Source organism: Myotis myotis, unplaced genomic scaffold (assembly GCF_014108235.1).
Source record: "Myotis myotis isolate mMyoMyo1 unplaced genomic scaffold, mMyoMyo1.p scaffold_m19_p_1, whole genome shotgun sequence".
Classification (NCBI taxonomy): Eukaryota; Metazoa; Chordata; class Mammalia; order Chiroptera; family Vespertilionidae; genus Myotis; species Myotis myotis.
The window spans coordinates 204,752,940-204,766,935 of record NW_023416313.1 but is presented as its reverse complement, the minus strand read 5'-3'; the positions used below and the strand labels follow the sequence as shown (position 1 = coordinate 204,766,935).

Here is a 13,996-nt window from a genome sequence, read left to right as displayed (position 1 = left end):
CTGCCTTACCCACGGGAGCCAGTGGAGCTAGAGGGGGTGTAACATGCCCAGCCCTTTGGCCGTAGCCACTGCTATCCCAACTTTCAGTCTACTCACCTATGGCTGTCATTCTCCAACTTCAGTGGGTGTGAGAATGACCCAAGTGTTTATTTAAAATGTACAATTTCAGGCTGCAACTCCTGAGATGTCTTTAAGGCCTGGGGTAGGGTCCATGCTGCCTAAAAACTACATGTTGAGACTCAGTGTATTATACCTGACATTGTTGGTCCTTACAACGCATTGAGGCTTAAATAAGAGGGAAATAATCTCTGCGGTCCTACAATAAACTTTCCTTATTATCCAACCCCACGGACATCACTAAAGCATTGGGCTGTGGTTCATCCTAATGCACCAAGGCAACGAGATGTGTTTCCTGAAGTATCCCAAAGAAAGTAGCACACACTGGGTTTCCAAATGTTCCTTTTATGTCGAAGCTCTATTCTGATCTTAGTCAGCAATACGAATACTGGCAGGGGTCTGGCGTCCAACCTCCCGAGGGCGCGTCACTGACAGGCACTACAGAAGTTTGAGCCATTGTCTGTCCATCTGCAAACTATACGCTTGCTTTGGGGGAGGGGGGGAGGGACACTGCTGTTGGAGGGGGGTCATATCTGTCTGGTTTACTACTACACCGATTTCCCAGCACCAGCAGGGGACTACGAAGGAATTCTAATTTGTCTCCTAACGCAATTCACAACCAAGTTAGCAAACAGCTAAGGTGGCCCTCAGACTACAATCCAAGAGAAGTCTAGAACCAGTAAAAATGGTTTGAGTGGACCTGCCTAAATGAAGGGAGTCTGGTCCATACCCGCTCAGGACCTTGAATGCAGGAAGAAATCAGCTCAAGATTCAATTCTGATTAGTCACCTAGGCCAGTGGTCGGCAAACTCATTAGTCAGCAGAGCCAAATATCAACAGTACGATGATTGAAATTTCTTTTGAGAGCCAAATTTTTTAATCGTAAACTATATAGGTAGGTACATTGTTATTAACTTAATTAGGGTACTCCTAAGCTGGCCTTTGCTAAAAACGTCCTCAATCTGATTGAGGTGCGTTCGCTGAGGTCGACCCCTCCCAACTCTCCCATCCACACCCGTCTTGTATACTTGTTTCAGACAGACGAGTGTGGATGGGAGAGTTGGAAGGGGTCGACCTCAGCGAACGTACCTCAAAACAATGTACCTCCCCCGCGCTGCGTATTCTGCAGCCCGCCTGCGCCGCGTCTCCCGTCGACTGACCGACACCCCCCCACTTCTTCTAACATCACTTCTTCAAAATAGACTCGCCCAGGCCGAAAAACGACTTCTGCGCATGGGCCACGAAGTTTCAATCTCATTGTACATGTGCGCCCCGTGGTATTTTGTGGAAGAGCCACACTCAAGGGGCCAAAGAGCCGCATGTGGCTTGCGAGCTGCGGTTTGCCAACCACTGACCTAGGGCAATCCCAAGCACTCCCGTGGTTCCAAAAGTTCTTTTACTGAGCTCACACCCTCTTATCCTTTCTCACAAGACCCATATGGTGAGTCTCCCAAATCCAAACAGCAGCAGGGGACTATGGAGGCATTCTCACTCGTCTCCAAACCACTGACAACCAAGTTAGCAAACAGCTAAGATGGCCTTCAGACTACCTACGGACCAGAAGTTCCAGGAACATCTGGAACAGCCTCTCTTTTCTCTTGCAACTGACAGGCCTTATCCTTTACAGGCAGGCAAAGGGCTTCAATGCGTCCAAACGCATTCATTATGAAAGGCAACCAAGTTCCTTTCCTCCCTGCTTCTTTGGGTGTCCTTTCCGTTTGGGGTTTCAATGCTGAGTCTACAGCACATTGTTGGAGACACCCCAGGTGCTGGGTTCTCACTCAATACCTCCCTAGGCAGCTAAGTCAACCCTTCGGTGGCCTGTCACCTTTTCTCCAGCAGGAGCCAGAGGGAGGACCTGGAGAGATGAGGGAGTGAGAGTGCGGAGGACAGGCAGGCGGGAGGCCGCCAAGCCTGCGTCCCTGTAACGGGTTGTCTGGGAAACGGTGTGCCCTTGGACTCACGCTCGCGTGCCAGCGGAGGATCTACGTGCCGTGGTCTGATCATGGACACATTGGCACAGACCAGCCTCCCAGGGGCAGGAGGCCCCCCTCGGGGAGCAGCCTGGACCCACCGCCTGCTGAAACCACGTGTAAGAATAAAACACCTCTTTATCGCTCCCATTTCTAAAAATGAAGTTGAAAAAATTGCCCAGCAATGACATAAAATGAGAAGGTGGTCCCAACCATTTTAGTGTCGTTGGTGAATACTGATTGATGGGAAATTAGTCAATGGAAAAAAAGAAAATAAAAATAGAATTACTTTATTAATTTTAGAAATCAGTCATGCCAAAGGGTGCCTCTGCCATGGCCCATGTGGTCAGCGGCACACTGACTTTTCTCCTCTCCGGGAAACCCATGCCGGAAGCCTCCCTCTCCTCCCCAAACCCTCTGAGAAGGGAAGGACCGCTCTGGTGGGTAATGCTGGAGGAAGCAAAGCTGAATACTGCAATCTGGAAAAGAAGAGGAAGCAAAATGCAAATAGCCAAAGAGCCTCTTTTATATCATCTCTGTGTGGCAGCAGGGAAGGGACAGAGATACCTAAGCAGGTTGGGGGAGTAATAGGGGGGAAGATACACGTGTGCTCTGAGGGGGTAGACAACGCATCCGCCGAGGGTCCCCACTGCCAAGTTCCATCCAAATCCAGCCGATGTGTTTTCCTGTCCTCTCAGTAAAAGTCTGGATTGGCTGGTTGGCAACCAAGTGCTGCCGCTTCTGCTGGAAGGCTTTGGGGACCGAGGCAGCAAAAACATACTACGGGCCCCGGCGGCGCTGGCGGATGCTGCACCCCAGCCGCACCCTGGAGCGGAGGAGCAGTGGGCAGGTCCTTCCTCTGCGCGCTCCTGGCTCATCTCTTAGAGGGAGCGGGATCTGAAGAGAGAAAATCAACCACTGAGTGACCGCAGAGAGCGATGGCTGGCTTAGTCAACATCAGCGCAGAATAAAGAAGTTGGGGCCCAAATGAATGAAGTAGAAAACTTTTCACTTTAACTTTCATTGGAAACCTTTCTAAAACACATCTGTTCTGCTGCTGCTGCTGTTTTGTGTAGTTCCTTTACTTCTTTCTTTTCTATTTTTCCTGGGTATTTTCCCCCTTGCTTCTTAAATGGAAGATGCTAAATACGTTAACCTTTTCTAGAAACTCGCGGCCAGCATTATTAGCATTCAATATTGAAATGCATGGAAAAACCGCTCTGAGTTTGTCCAATCTTCCCTCTACATTGGGCTGTTAGGTAACACTCTGCCCCATCCCCCCGGCCCCATCCCCACCAGACACTACACCCCACCACCCAGTTTAAGAAACATCGCCTTCCCCCCAACCCTTGTGACTCTCCCAGTTCCTTCCCATTCCCACGATCTTGGATTTTGTGTTTTCATGCCCTCGTTTCCTTTATAAAAACAGGTTTATTTACTATATACACTTATGTCCCTAAATATCCCATTACTTTGCTTTATGTGGTTTTGAATTTTATTTTGCTGCTATGACTATTCTTAATGTGATCTCAGCACACAACTGAAGAATGCCTTTAGGAACGTACTTAGGAGTAGAATTGCCAGGTCATAAGTACTTGAATCTTCAACTCTTTCAAAATAATGTTGTATTATTTTCTAACTAGGGGCCCAGTGCACGAATTCGTGCACCTTGAAAGGAACTGTGGGCCGCAAGCATCTGGCTTCTTTCACTTATCATAATGTTTTCAAGGGTCATCCACGGTGTAGCAGTATCATATTCTATTCCTTTTGGTGGCCAAATAATATTCCATCATGTATACATCTGACATTTTATTTATTCACCCATTGTTTCTGGGTTTGCTTTTCTTCCTTATGGATTTATCTTTTTTCCTCATCCAATTTCTCTGTACTATTTTGGAAGTTTTATATGTCTATTTTTTTTTAGCAGTTACTTGATTCATTTCTGCATTGGTATATATTAACTGTAAAGTTGAAATTAATATCTTTAACCTCCTCACTGCAAAATCAAGTTAGACAACTTTAAAAGTTAGACTACTTTAAGTCTAATCATACCCTCCCCCTTGATTTACATGATACTGGTGTTGAATATCCTTATTCCACGCCCCCCCCCCCCCCCCCAACACACACACACCGCCTTTTAAACCTCACAAGAACATTATCATCACTTTATTGGTTATTTTTGTATTTGCCCATATTTTTACACATTCTTCGCTCATAATTCTTCCTGGCCCTTCAGATCTTTTTCTGGTATCACTTTCCTCTGTTGGAAACATATTCTTCAGAATCTTTCCTTTTGTGAAGGTATACTAGTGACCAATTATTTGGGGGTTTTATGTGTCGAAAAATGTCTTTATTTCATCCTCACTCTTGAAAGATATTTTTGCTTAAAATATACTTTTGGTTTGGTAATTATTGTCTTTCATCAGTGGCCACATGACAATGTACTTTGATTCCCCTATTGGTGCTGAGGGCATGCTGTCAAACAAACCGCAGTCCTTTGGTGAGCCTTCTGTGCACTCTAGCTGCTCTTAACATCTTTGTCGTTCGTATTCTAAAGTTTCAGTATGGTGTGTCTAGGTGTGGATTTCTTTTTTTAAAAATTGACTTGCGAGAGAGATTTGCCGTTCCACTTATTTATACATTCATTGGTGGCTTCTTGTAAGTGCCCTGACTAGAGATAAAACCCGAAAATCTTAGTGTACTGCAAGCATGTCAAACTCAAAGGCTAACACAAGCCAAATAAACAAGGGTTAAGTTTATGTGGGCCACAAAAAAACCCAAAAAACTCAATTTTCATAGAAACAGAGAGACATGCTGAATACAAAGGGCTGAAATAAATAATCGTTAACAGAAAATAGAACATTTTAATATTTTTTCTTGAACATCAGCTTACCAGACACTGAATAACTGCACAAATTAATAAGCATAATGCAAATAAACCTATTTTTCTTATTCTCTGAAAGCGAAATATTTCCTGTTGCGCACACCAAACAAGTCAGTACAAGACTAATGACATGGCAATCGGCTACTAAAATATTCACTGCTAGTATTAGTGGAGAGAAATGGTATGCCTGCGTGTAAGGCATGTAAGGGAAATGAATGCAACATGATTATAGTAATCAGTCATTAGTGAATGTTGTATTAATAACTATGTATAACAGGATATTGTAAAAATTAAGTTACGAAATTTTTATTACAACGTTTCTTACATGCCGTTATATTGGCTGGGCCACATGCAGCCCGCGGGCCGTGAGTTTGACATGCTTGGTCTACTGGGATGATGCTCTAACCAACTGAGCTACCTGGCCAGGGCTTAGGTGTAGACTTCTTGTGATTCACCGCAATTTGTGTATCTTTCATTACTTTGGGAAATTTTTTAGCCATTCTCTCTTCAAATATCCTTGTCCAGTTTATTTCCATAACTCCAATTAGATATTAGGCTTCTCACTTGTTTTCTTCCATCACTTTTCTTTCTGTGCTACACTCCAGGTAACTTCTTTAAATGTATCTTCGAGCATATTAAATCTCTCTTCAACTGGGTCCAATCTGCAGTTAAACTCACCCATTGATTTTTAAACTGCAATTACTATGTTTTTTGTTTTTTCATTCCAAAATTGCTATTTGGTTTTTGCAGATTTGCTTGGTCATAATTTTTTTTAAAAAAATATATTGCCGGAGTCCAACCCCAGCAGGTCCAGGGGTCCCCAAAGGTGTGGATGGAGTCGGCGAAGAAGGAAGGACACGGAGACAGTGTTCAGTTGATCAGCAGCCTAGCCAGGATCTCCAGCCAGGATCTCCAGCCAAGTTCTGGTCTGGATCTCCAGCGAAGTTCTGCCGTTTATTGTCTTGTTACATCCGTATTTATCCCAGTTGATTTTAATCCTGTCAATTTCTATTACAAAGGTTAGGGCGTTTCTTATCTCCATTCCAGGGAGTAAAGATTATGTAGCTTAAGCATGATTGTTTGTAGTGATTAACTACCCGCCTGGCACTTAGTTAAGGAGTTTCATCCCCTCCCTGACTTCAGGGAAAAATTCCTACCTGGGGAAACAACCTTTCTAGGAGAGGCATCCCCTCCCTGACTTCAGGGAAAAATTCCTACCTGGGGAAACAACCTTTCTCGGAGAGGTGACCTTGGTTAAAACACACAGCGCTAAGGGGAGCAAACATATTAAGAACAGTATGCTATATACGCCAGGTCCCTTGAAACATATGCTGTGCAGATGTTTCTTTCCTGCAGCGACTGTGTCAAGCAGCAAGGATGGACCGGCTTCCGGCAATATATTTTTGATTTCAGAGAGGGAGGGAGAGGGAGAGATAGAAACATCAATGATGAGAATCATTTGTCAGTTGCTCCTGCATGCCCCCTACTGGGGACTGAGCCAGCAACCTGGGCATGTGACCTGACTGGGAATCAAACCAGTGACCTTCTGGTTCATAGATTGATGTTCAACCACTGAGCCACACTGGATGGGCAGCTTGATCATAATTTTAATCTCTTGGTTTTACTCATACTTTTCCTCCCTTTAAAATTCTCTAGATATATGAGATTTTTTTTTTTTTTTTTTTTTTTTTACTGTATATCTGCTAATTTTAATACCTTACTTTTTGGAGGTCTAATACTATTCTGTTATTTTTGCTGGCTTTTGCTTATGGTGCCATGTTTCCTTATTGTTTTTTTGTTTTGTTTTTACTTATTTATTTTTATTTTTTTAGAGAGGGAGGGAAGGGGGAGAGAGACAGAGAGAGAGAGAGAGAGAGAGAGAGAGAGAGAGAGAGAGAGAGAGAGAGAGAGAGAGAGAGAGAGAGAGAAAAGAGAAAGAAACATGGATGTGAGAGAGATACATAGACTGGTTGCCTCTTGCATATGTCCCAACCGGGGATCAAACTCCCGACCTCCCAGTGCACAGGGTGATGCTCCAACCAACTGAGCCACACAGCCAGGGCTGTTTTTAATTTCAAACTATGATCTCACAGTTCTTAGAACTTTCCCTATAGGGATTATTAGAGCTTTGAGTTGAAGGAGGATCCTCCAGGAAAAAATAAGCATTTGATTCTATTAGGTGCCAGGAGCCACTACTAGCCTAGAGGACCACCTTAAACTAAATTCTCAATCTGGACGTTTTCAGGGCAGCTAGGAAATATGAATTCATGCCCAAGCTCACATGGACACCAGCTTGTATTTATGAAGACTCAGGGGAGAGTCCCCTGTATGATCTCACTTAGCACCAAGTTCAAGACAGGTAATTTTCTTTCAGTGCCTGAGGATGGAGGTGAGGGGGAGGGGGAGGGGTTATTTCTGGTTGACATCTACATAAAGAATACAGCCCTTTGGGGTCCCATCTATATACTGTCTCCCACTAGACTTTCCACCTTGGGATTTACCTATTACCCCTCATGTGGTGCCATAATTCAGGACCAGAGCAGCTCCAGTCCCATTCCTGCCTGGTGACCCCTCTGGGACCATAAGGGTAGGAAAGGCACACAGGACAATGATGTGATGGAATTCCCCCTCACTGCTTCTGTGGCCATGATCATCATCTCTCTCTCTCTCTCTCTCTCTCTCTCTCTCTCTCTCTCTCTCTCTCTCTCTCTTCCCCCTCAGCCCCCTCTTTGGTAGGACTTTGAAAAACCCGTCATTGACTCACTGACATCAACCCACCTTCTTCTTTTCTGCTTTGATGTCCTGGCCTGGAAATTCTTTCTTTTTTGTTTGGTCAAATGGCTATGGCTCATACTGTGTACTTATACACTCACTTGGTGCTTATCGTTATATGAAGTTCCATCATATCAGATTAGTTCTAAAGTCAATGAGCAACACGAACATAAAATATCATGAGAATTACTCTCGAAATTTTTGAAGCTCCTGTAAACTACATCATATGAGCTTGGCAACTATCAGAGAGTCCAACACACCCGGTTTCTCTTCCAGCTGCCGTTCTTCCATTAGCACCAGGTTGAAGCAACTGGCTTGCATTACTTTGACACTGTGAATGAAAATATCTTTAACCCCTGTGATTGACATTTGCCAAGGTGAAGTACATTACAAGAGGCACCCAGACAGGAAGAATACCGAGGGGCCAGCACATTCACGTTCCATGCTCACTCTGAGGCATAAGGGCCCTGAGGGCAATGGTGGAGAGGCTTCCCTAAACTGAAAGATCAATGCTTCTTTCATGTTTCTGGGGGGCGAGGGCACACCCCCTCTTGCATGAATCACTCATTGTCCCTAGCACTTTTTTTTTTTTAATATATTTTATTGATTTTTTACAGAGAGGAAGGGAGAGAGCCAGAGAGCCAGAAACATCGATGAGAGAGAAACATCGATCAGCTGCCTCCTGCACATCCCCCACCGGGGATATGCCCGCAACCCAGGTACATGCCCTCGACCGGAATCGAACCTGGGACCCTTCAGTCCGCAGGCCGACGCTCCATCCACTGAGCCAAACCGGTTTTGGCCCTAGCACGCACACTTAAGTGCAGAGACCACATCTTACAAATCTTCACCTGACCCGAGCTCCCAGCATTTAAAAAATATGTATATTTTTTATTGATTTCAGAGAGGAAGGGAGAGGGAGAGAGACATAGAAACATCAATGATGAGAGAGAATCATCAATCAGCTGCCTCCTGCATGCCCCACACTGGGGATCGAGCCCGCAACCAGGGCATGTGCCCAGGCTGGGAATCAAACCGTGACCTCCTGGTTCATAGGTTGAGGTTCAACCACTGGGCCACACTGGCCGGGTGAGCTCCCAGCATTTTGCCATGTAAATATTTACATGGGAGCTGCTGGGTACATACCAGATGCACTGATGTGGGGATGACCATTAGCAGTGTTTCCTATGGAGCAAAAGACTCCCAACTACATACAAACTGCATTTGCCAACAGCAAAAGGCTGGTGAGATAAGCAGCAGCCCACGCTCCAGACCAGGACTCCCGCTGCCCTCCAGCTGCCGGAAGAAAATGGATGCAAAATTTCAACATCTGAATCGTGGCTTTTCCCATTGAGAAAAGACAGAATTTAATGTGACTTCCAGGTCGGTAGAGAAGGCCCAGACCTCAGACAATATGAAGAGATAAATGATTTTTCTTCCTCCAACATCTGAGGTGAATAAGAGAAACAAAGTTAAAAACTTAACTTAAAAAATGACCTACAGCCCTGACCGGTTTGGCTCAGTGGATAGAGCGCCGGCCTGCGGACTCAGGGGTCCCGGGTTCGATTCCAGCCAAGGGCATGTACCTTGGTTGAGGGCACATCCCCAGTGGGGAGTGTGCAGGGGGCAGCTGATTGATGTTTCTCTCTCATCGATGTTTCTAACTCTCTATCCCTCTCCCTTCCTCTCTGTGAAAAATCAATAAAAATATATTGGAAAAAAAAATGACCTACATGCAAAGACTTTTAGAAATTGTGCCTCTCAGGTTTGCCCCTAAGGTCTTTCCAACTGATCAGAGTGGCCCTGGTAGTATCCTCTGGCAACACTTTGGATTGATGAGAAAGAACCTGAATGAACGCAGTTATTTATATCCTGAGTGACACTAGGAGGAAAGGACAGCTGGGGCGCGAGGGCCAACCTGCTGGCCCCTCACCTTCCCGGGCACAGCTCCAGTATGTAGGAATGAACAACGCAGGCACAGGAGCAGCAGATCCATTTCATGAAACCCTGCCTGGGTGACATGGAGGCGCCGGGCACAGCTGCGAGGGGTTTGCTCAGAGCCCAGGCAGCCCCTGAGTCAGTCTGAAATGCAGCCACAGGGAGCAGGGAGCTGGCCGACCACAGCGGCACCATCCAGCTCGCAGCCCCTCCCAGGAACCCTCCCTCTCTGTTTCTAATGAACATTATAGGCACTTGGCTTGGCTCTTACACGCTAACACCATGTACTGGAGGAGAGTTACTTTTTACTTGCAAAATATGAGTTTCAATAAAACACTATTTTAAGGAATTCTACTGTAAAGAACTTAAGTCTTACACACAATAAGCCTAATTCTTCTAAGAAAAATGTATATAACTCATTTCAGTAAGATGGGCATGATAGAATTACATCATGGAACAGAAAAATATAAATCTATTTGAAGGACTTTCAAATGCCACTCAGTAAAAAGTGTTTCTTTTTGTAACTACGGTTATATAGCTAGTTTCCCAAGGGCAGGCCATTGAACATGTTTGCAGGCTTTCCCCCCCATAAGGATACTCTAACTTCTTCCTGGCTTTTGAGAAGTTCTTTGTCTAAAGATCAGAAGAACAGCATACTTTTAATTGTTTGAGGAAGTAAATGAAGGGACCCCCTAGACCAGTTACTTTCACACTTTTTTTTTTTTTTTACTGCAGTGAATAGTATAAAATACATTTTATATGCACACACACATAAATATCTATGACTTAATCAAAAGTCTCATAAAACAATTCTTCCTTTTATAGTAGATGGACCCTGGTATTTTTCTTCTAGTTCATTCTGTTCCATTGCAGGGGGCCGGGGGCAGGGGAGAGAAGTGATGGTTATGACCAGAGGTATGCTAGTAAATGTGTGACAACTGGTTCTCTGTGGTAAGACAAACAAAAGCCCCGGAAACTGTTGTTGGCCGATTTCCACCACAGCCGACTTCACAGAACACGCAGGCACTGAAGGCCGAGTTGGGAAGAGACGCACCACCAGCTCTCATGAGCCCGGATGTGACCCACTCATTGATCTGGGGACCTTTGTTGGGTCACGACCCACGGTTGAGAAACCACTGCTGTAGAGTTCAGACAATCAGACTCCGTAGCAGTTCCTGGGAAGGTGAGCATGGCCAGCAGACACTGTTTCAGGAGGTGCTGAATGAGCGCCATGTGCGAGGGAGGACAAGCTGCCCAGGCACTAGCGGGCAACACCTCATGCCGCTCTGACTTGGGCGCCTCTAAACTTCAGCTTCCCCCAAACTGATCATCTCGGGGGAGTGAGAGGTACCCAGCAGTAACCTTAGGAAAATTACAACCTCTCCGAGCTTCTTCCTTCTTGTAAGATGGGAAGAATAACTTGTGTACTTTACTGAGTTGTTTTAAGGGACAACTAAGCATTCTGAAAATTACAAAGGACTCTACAGGGTAGTATTCCAATGAAAATGATTCAACTTGACAAAACCTTATTCACAGGCAATTAAAAAATATCATTTGTCTTAGCATCTGAGTTCATCCATCATCCCCACCCTCTTTTGACCCCGCCTACTCCACCCCTGCCTGCATCCCTCCCCATCCCCGCCCTCTGGATCTCCCCTCTGTGGGTCTGAGACTCTCCTTGGACTACTCTACTCCCTGGCTCCTCCTCCTCTGCATTTTGCCGTTCTTTCTTACATTCTTTACCTTAGCGATTTTAACCACTCGCAGCTTTGACAGGTACCTCTATAAGCTAAACTCGGCAGCTGGCTCTAACTTCTCCCTGGCTTTTGAGGAGATTTTTCTGAGTTTCATGTTCAGCCATCATGCCGAATTTGACTTTTAAAATACCAACAGTGTTATCTGTCCCACTTGTCCACAATGCTGGGTGCTCTACTTCTGTCTATGGCACTCATATTATCTCAGTCCCCAGGGTTTAATTGAAAAGACTGCCTTACTCATTAAGATGGCTACTATCTGCTGAACCGATTTGGCTCAGTGGATAGAGCGTCAGCCTGTGGACTCAAGGGTCCCAGGTTCGATTCCAGTCAAGGGCATGCATCTTGGTTGCGGGCACATCCCCACTGGGGGGCGTGCAGGAGGCAGCTGGTCGATCTCTCTCATCGATGTTTCTAACTCTCTACCCCTGTTCCTTCTTCTCTGTAAAAAAAACAATAAAATATATTTTTTAAAAAAAGATGGCTACTATCAAAAAAGAAAAATAGCAAATGTTGGTGATGACGGAGTGAAATGGAATCCTTGTGCATTGCCGGGAAGCATGTAAATGGGCAGCCACTATGGAAAAACAGTATGGTGGTACCTCAAAAAATTAAATATAAAATTACTGTACAATTCAGCAATTCTACTTCTTGGTATGTACCTGAAATGACTGAAAGCAGACTTGGACAGATATTTGTATACCATGATCACAGCAGCATTATTCACAGTAGTCAAAAGGTGGAAGCAATTCAAGTATCCATCAACAGATGAATGAATAAACAAAATGCGGTCTATACATATGAAGGAATATTATTCAGCCTGAGAGAAAGAAATTTGGACACATGCTATAACTTGGATGAACCCTGAAGACATATGCTAAGTAAAATAAGCCAGTCAAAAAAGGACAAATACTGTATGATTCCTCTTATATGCAATATCCAGAGTAGTGAAGTTCATAGAGACAGAAAGAAAAATGGTGGTTGCAGAAGGTGGAGAAGGGAGAATGAAGTCAGTATTTAATGGGTATCAAGTTTCATTTTTGCAGGATTTAAACAAGAAGTTCTAGAGATGGATGGTGGCCATGGTTGCAAAAACAATATGAAAGTCCCCATCTCCTTGGCCATAGCAATTGCCTTAAGGGATGGTCACATCGCCCAAGCCAAGCCAATCACAGCCCTTCGTTGGGATTTATATAAACTAATGTAGAAAAAGAAATGCTCTCATTATTCTGTGGTCAGTAAGCTGGAAAGAATAAAGCTGGAGCTGCTCAAACTATATCCTGCCATCTGATCTTGCTACATGGAAACCATAGAAAAAAGGAAAAAGGGAGATTAATGAAGTTGTGAAGATAAATTAAAAGAGATAAAGACAGAGAGAAAGAACATGTAGCAGAGAGGGATGGAGAAAAAGAAAGATCTGACCACATGTAGTTTTTATCCATCCTAATTCTCTCTCGTCATGTGAGTCAAAAGATGCATCTCTCTTCTCAGATGTCTGAGTTTGGATTTTTACTAAAACTAGATGGATTCTGAATACCGCCAATGGAGACTCGGATGCCAATCATTAGAATGAAGGTGAAAGCTGAAGTTCTGAAAATGAATAAAATAATTAGCCCACAGAAAGAAAACACAGAAAGGAAAAAGCCAAAGAATGAACTGACCCACTGAACCCGCAGGAGAAAGGCCACCTGGACTTTGTGAAGCAAAGTGCTAGTCAGGCATTTCATAGAAAATTAAGCTTGGAACTTTGTCCTCTCTATTTTCTAAAAAGTCCCAGGGGAAGGAATATACAAGTTTCAGCTAAGAAATGAGGTGGTAAGAAACATTCCTCATGAGGTTATTGAGATGAGTAAGTGAAAAAAATCCACCTAGGATATAGCAGGTGCTCAATACACAGCTGGTATTACATCATGATTTTCCAAACTACAATGACAAAAAGAAAAGAGAGTTGGAAAACCCAAATCACCATGTAGTATAAGCATAACCAATGGACACAGGCAGTAGGGGGGTGAGGGCATGTGCTGGGGGGTGGGATTTAAAAAAAATCACCATGTAGGGAGAATAGACCATGTGTTTAAAGGCTTAGACTAACTTTAATTTATTTTCTTTTTTTAATTGTTTAAAGTATTACATATGTCTCCCTTTCCCCTGGGAGTTCCATTTTTAACTTTTTGAGGATTGATGCCCCCCTGCCACTCCCACTTCCGAGGGCAAGCCCCCACAGCCCCAGTGTCTGTGTCCATTGGTTATGCGAATACGCATGCATACAAGTCCTTTAGTTGATCTCTAACCGTCCTCCTACCCTGCCTTCTCTATGAGGTTGGATGGTCTGTTCAGTGCTACCTTGTCTTTGGATCTATTTTTGTTCATCAGTTTATGTTGATCATTATATCCCACATATGAATGAGATCATGTGATATTTATCTTTCTCCAACTGGCTTATTTCACTTAACATAATGCTCTCCAGTTACAGCCATGCTGTTGCAAATGGTAAAAGTTCCTTCTTTTTTTTACCACAGCGTAGTATTCCATTGTGTAGATGTACCACAGTTTTCTAA

General features: G+C 44.2%; 1 protein-coding gene across 11 annotated transcripts in view; it reads right to left on the bottom strand.

Moving 5' to 3' along the window:
- Positions 1-2,600: 2,600 nt before the first annotated feature.
- TTLL5 (tubulin tyrosine ligase like 5) overlaps positions 2,601-13,996 on the bottom strand; it is a 268,899-nt gene continuing 257,503 nt past the window's right edge. For all 11 annotated transcript variants that reach the window (XM_036313636.1, XM_036313719.1, XM_036313619.1 and 8 more), the window contains one exon: positions 2,601-2,987. Coding sequence is in view for 2 of the 11 variants with exons in the window: in XM_036313673.1 (XP_036169566.1) it covers positions 2,965-2,987 (23 nt within the window). In the remaining 9 variants the exon portion in view is untranslated. The remainder of the gene's footprint in view (positions 2,988-13,996) is intronic.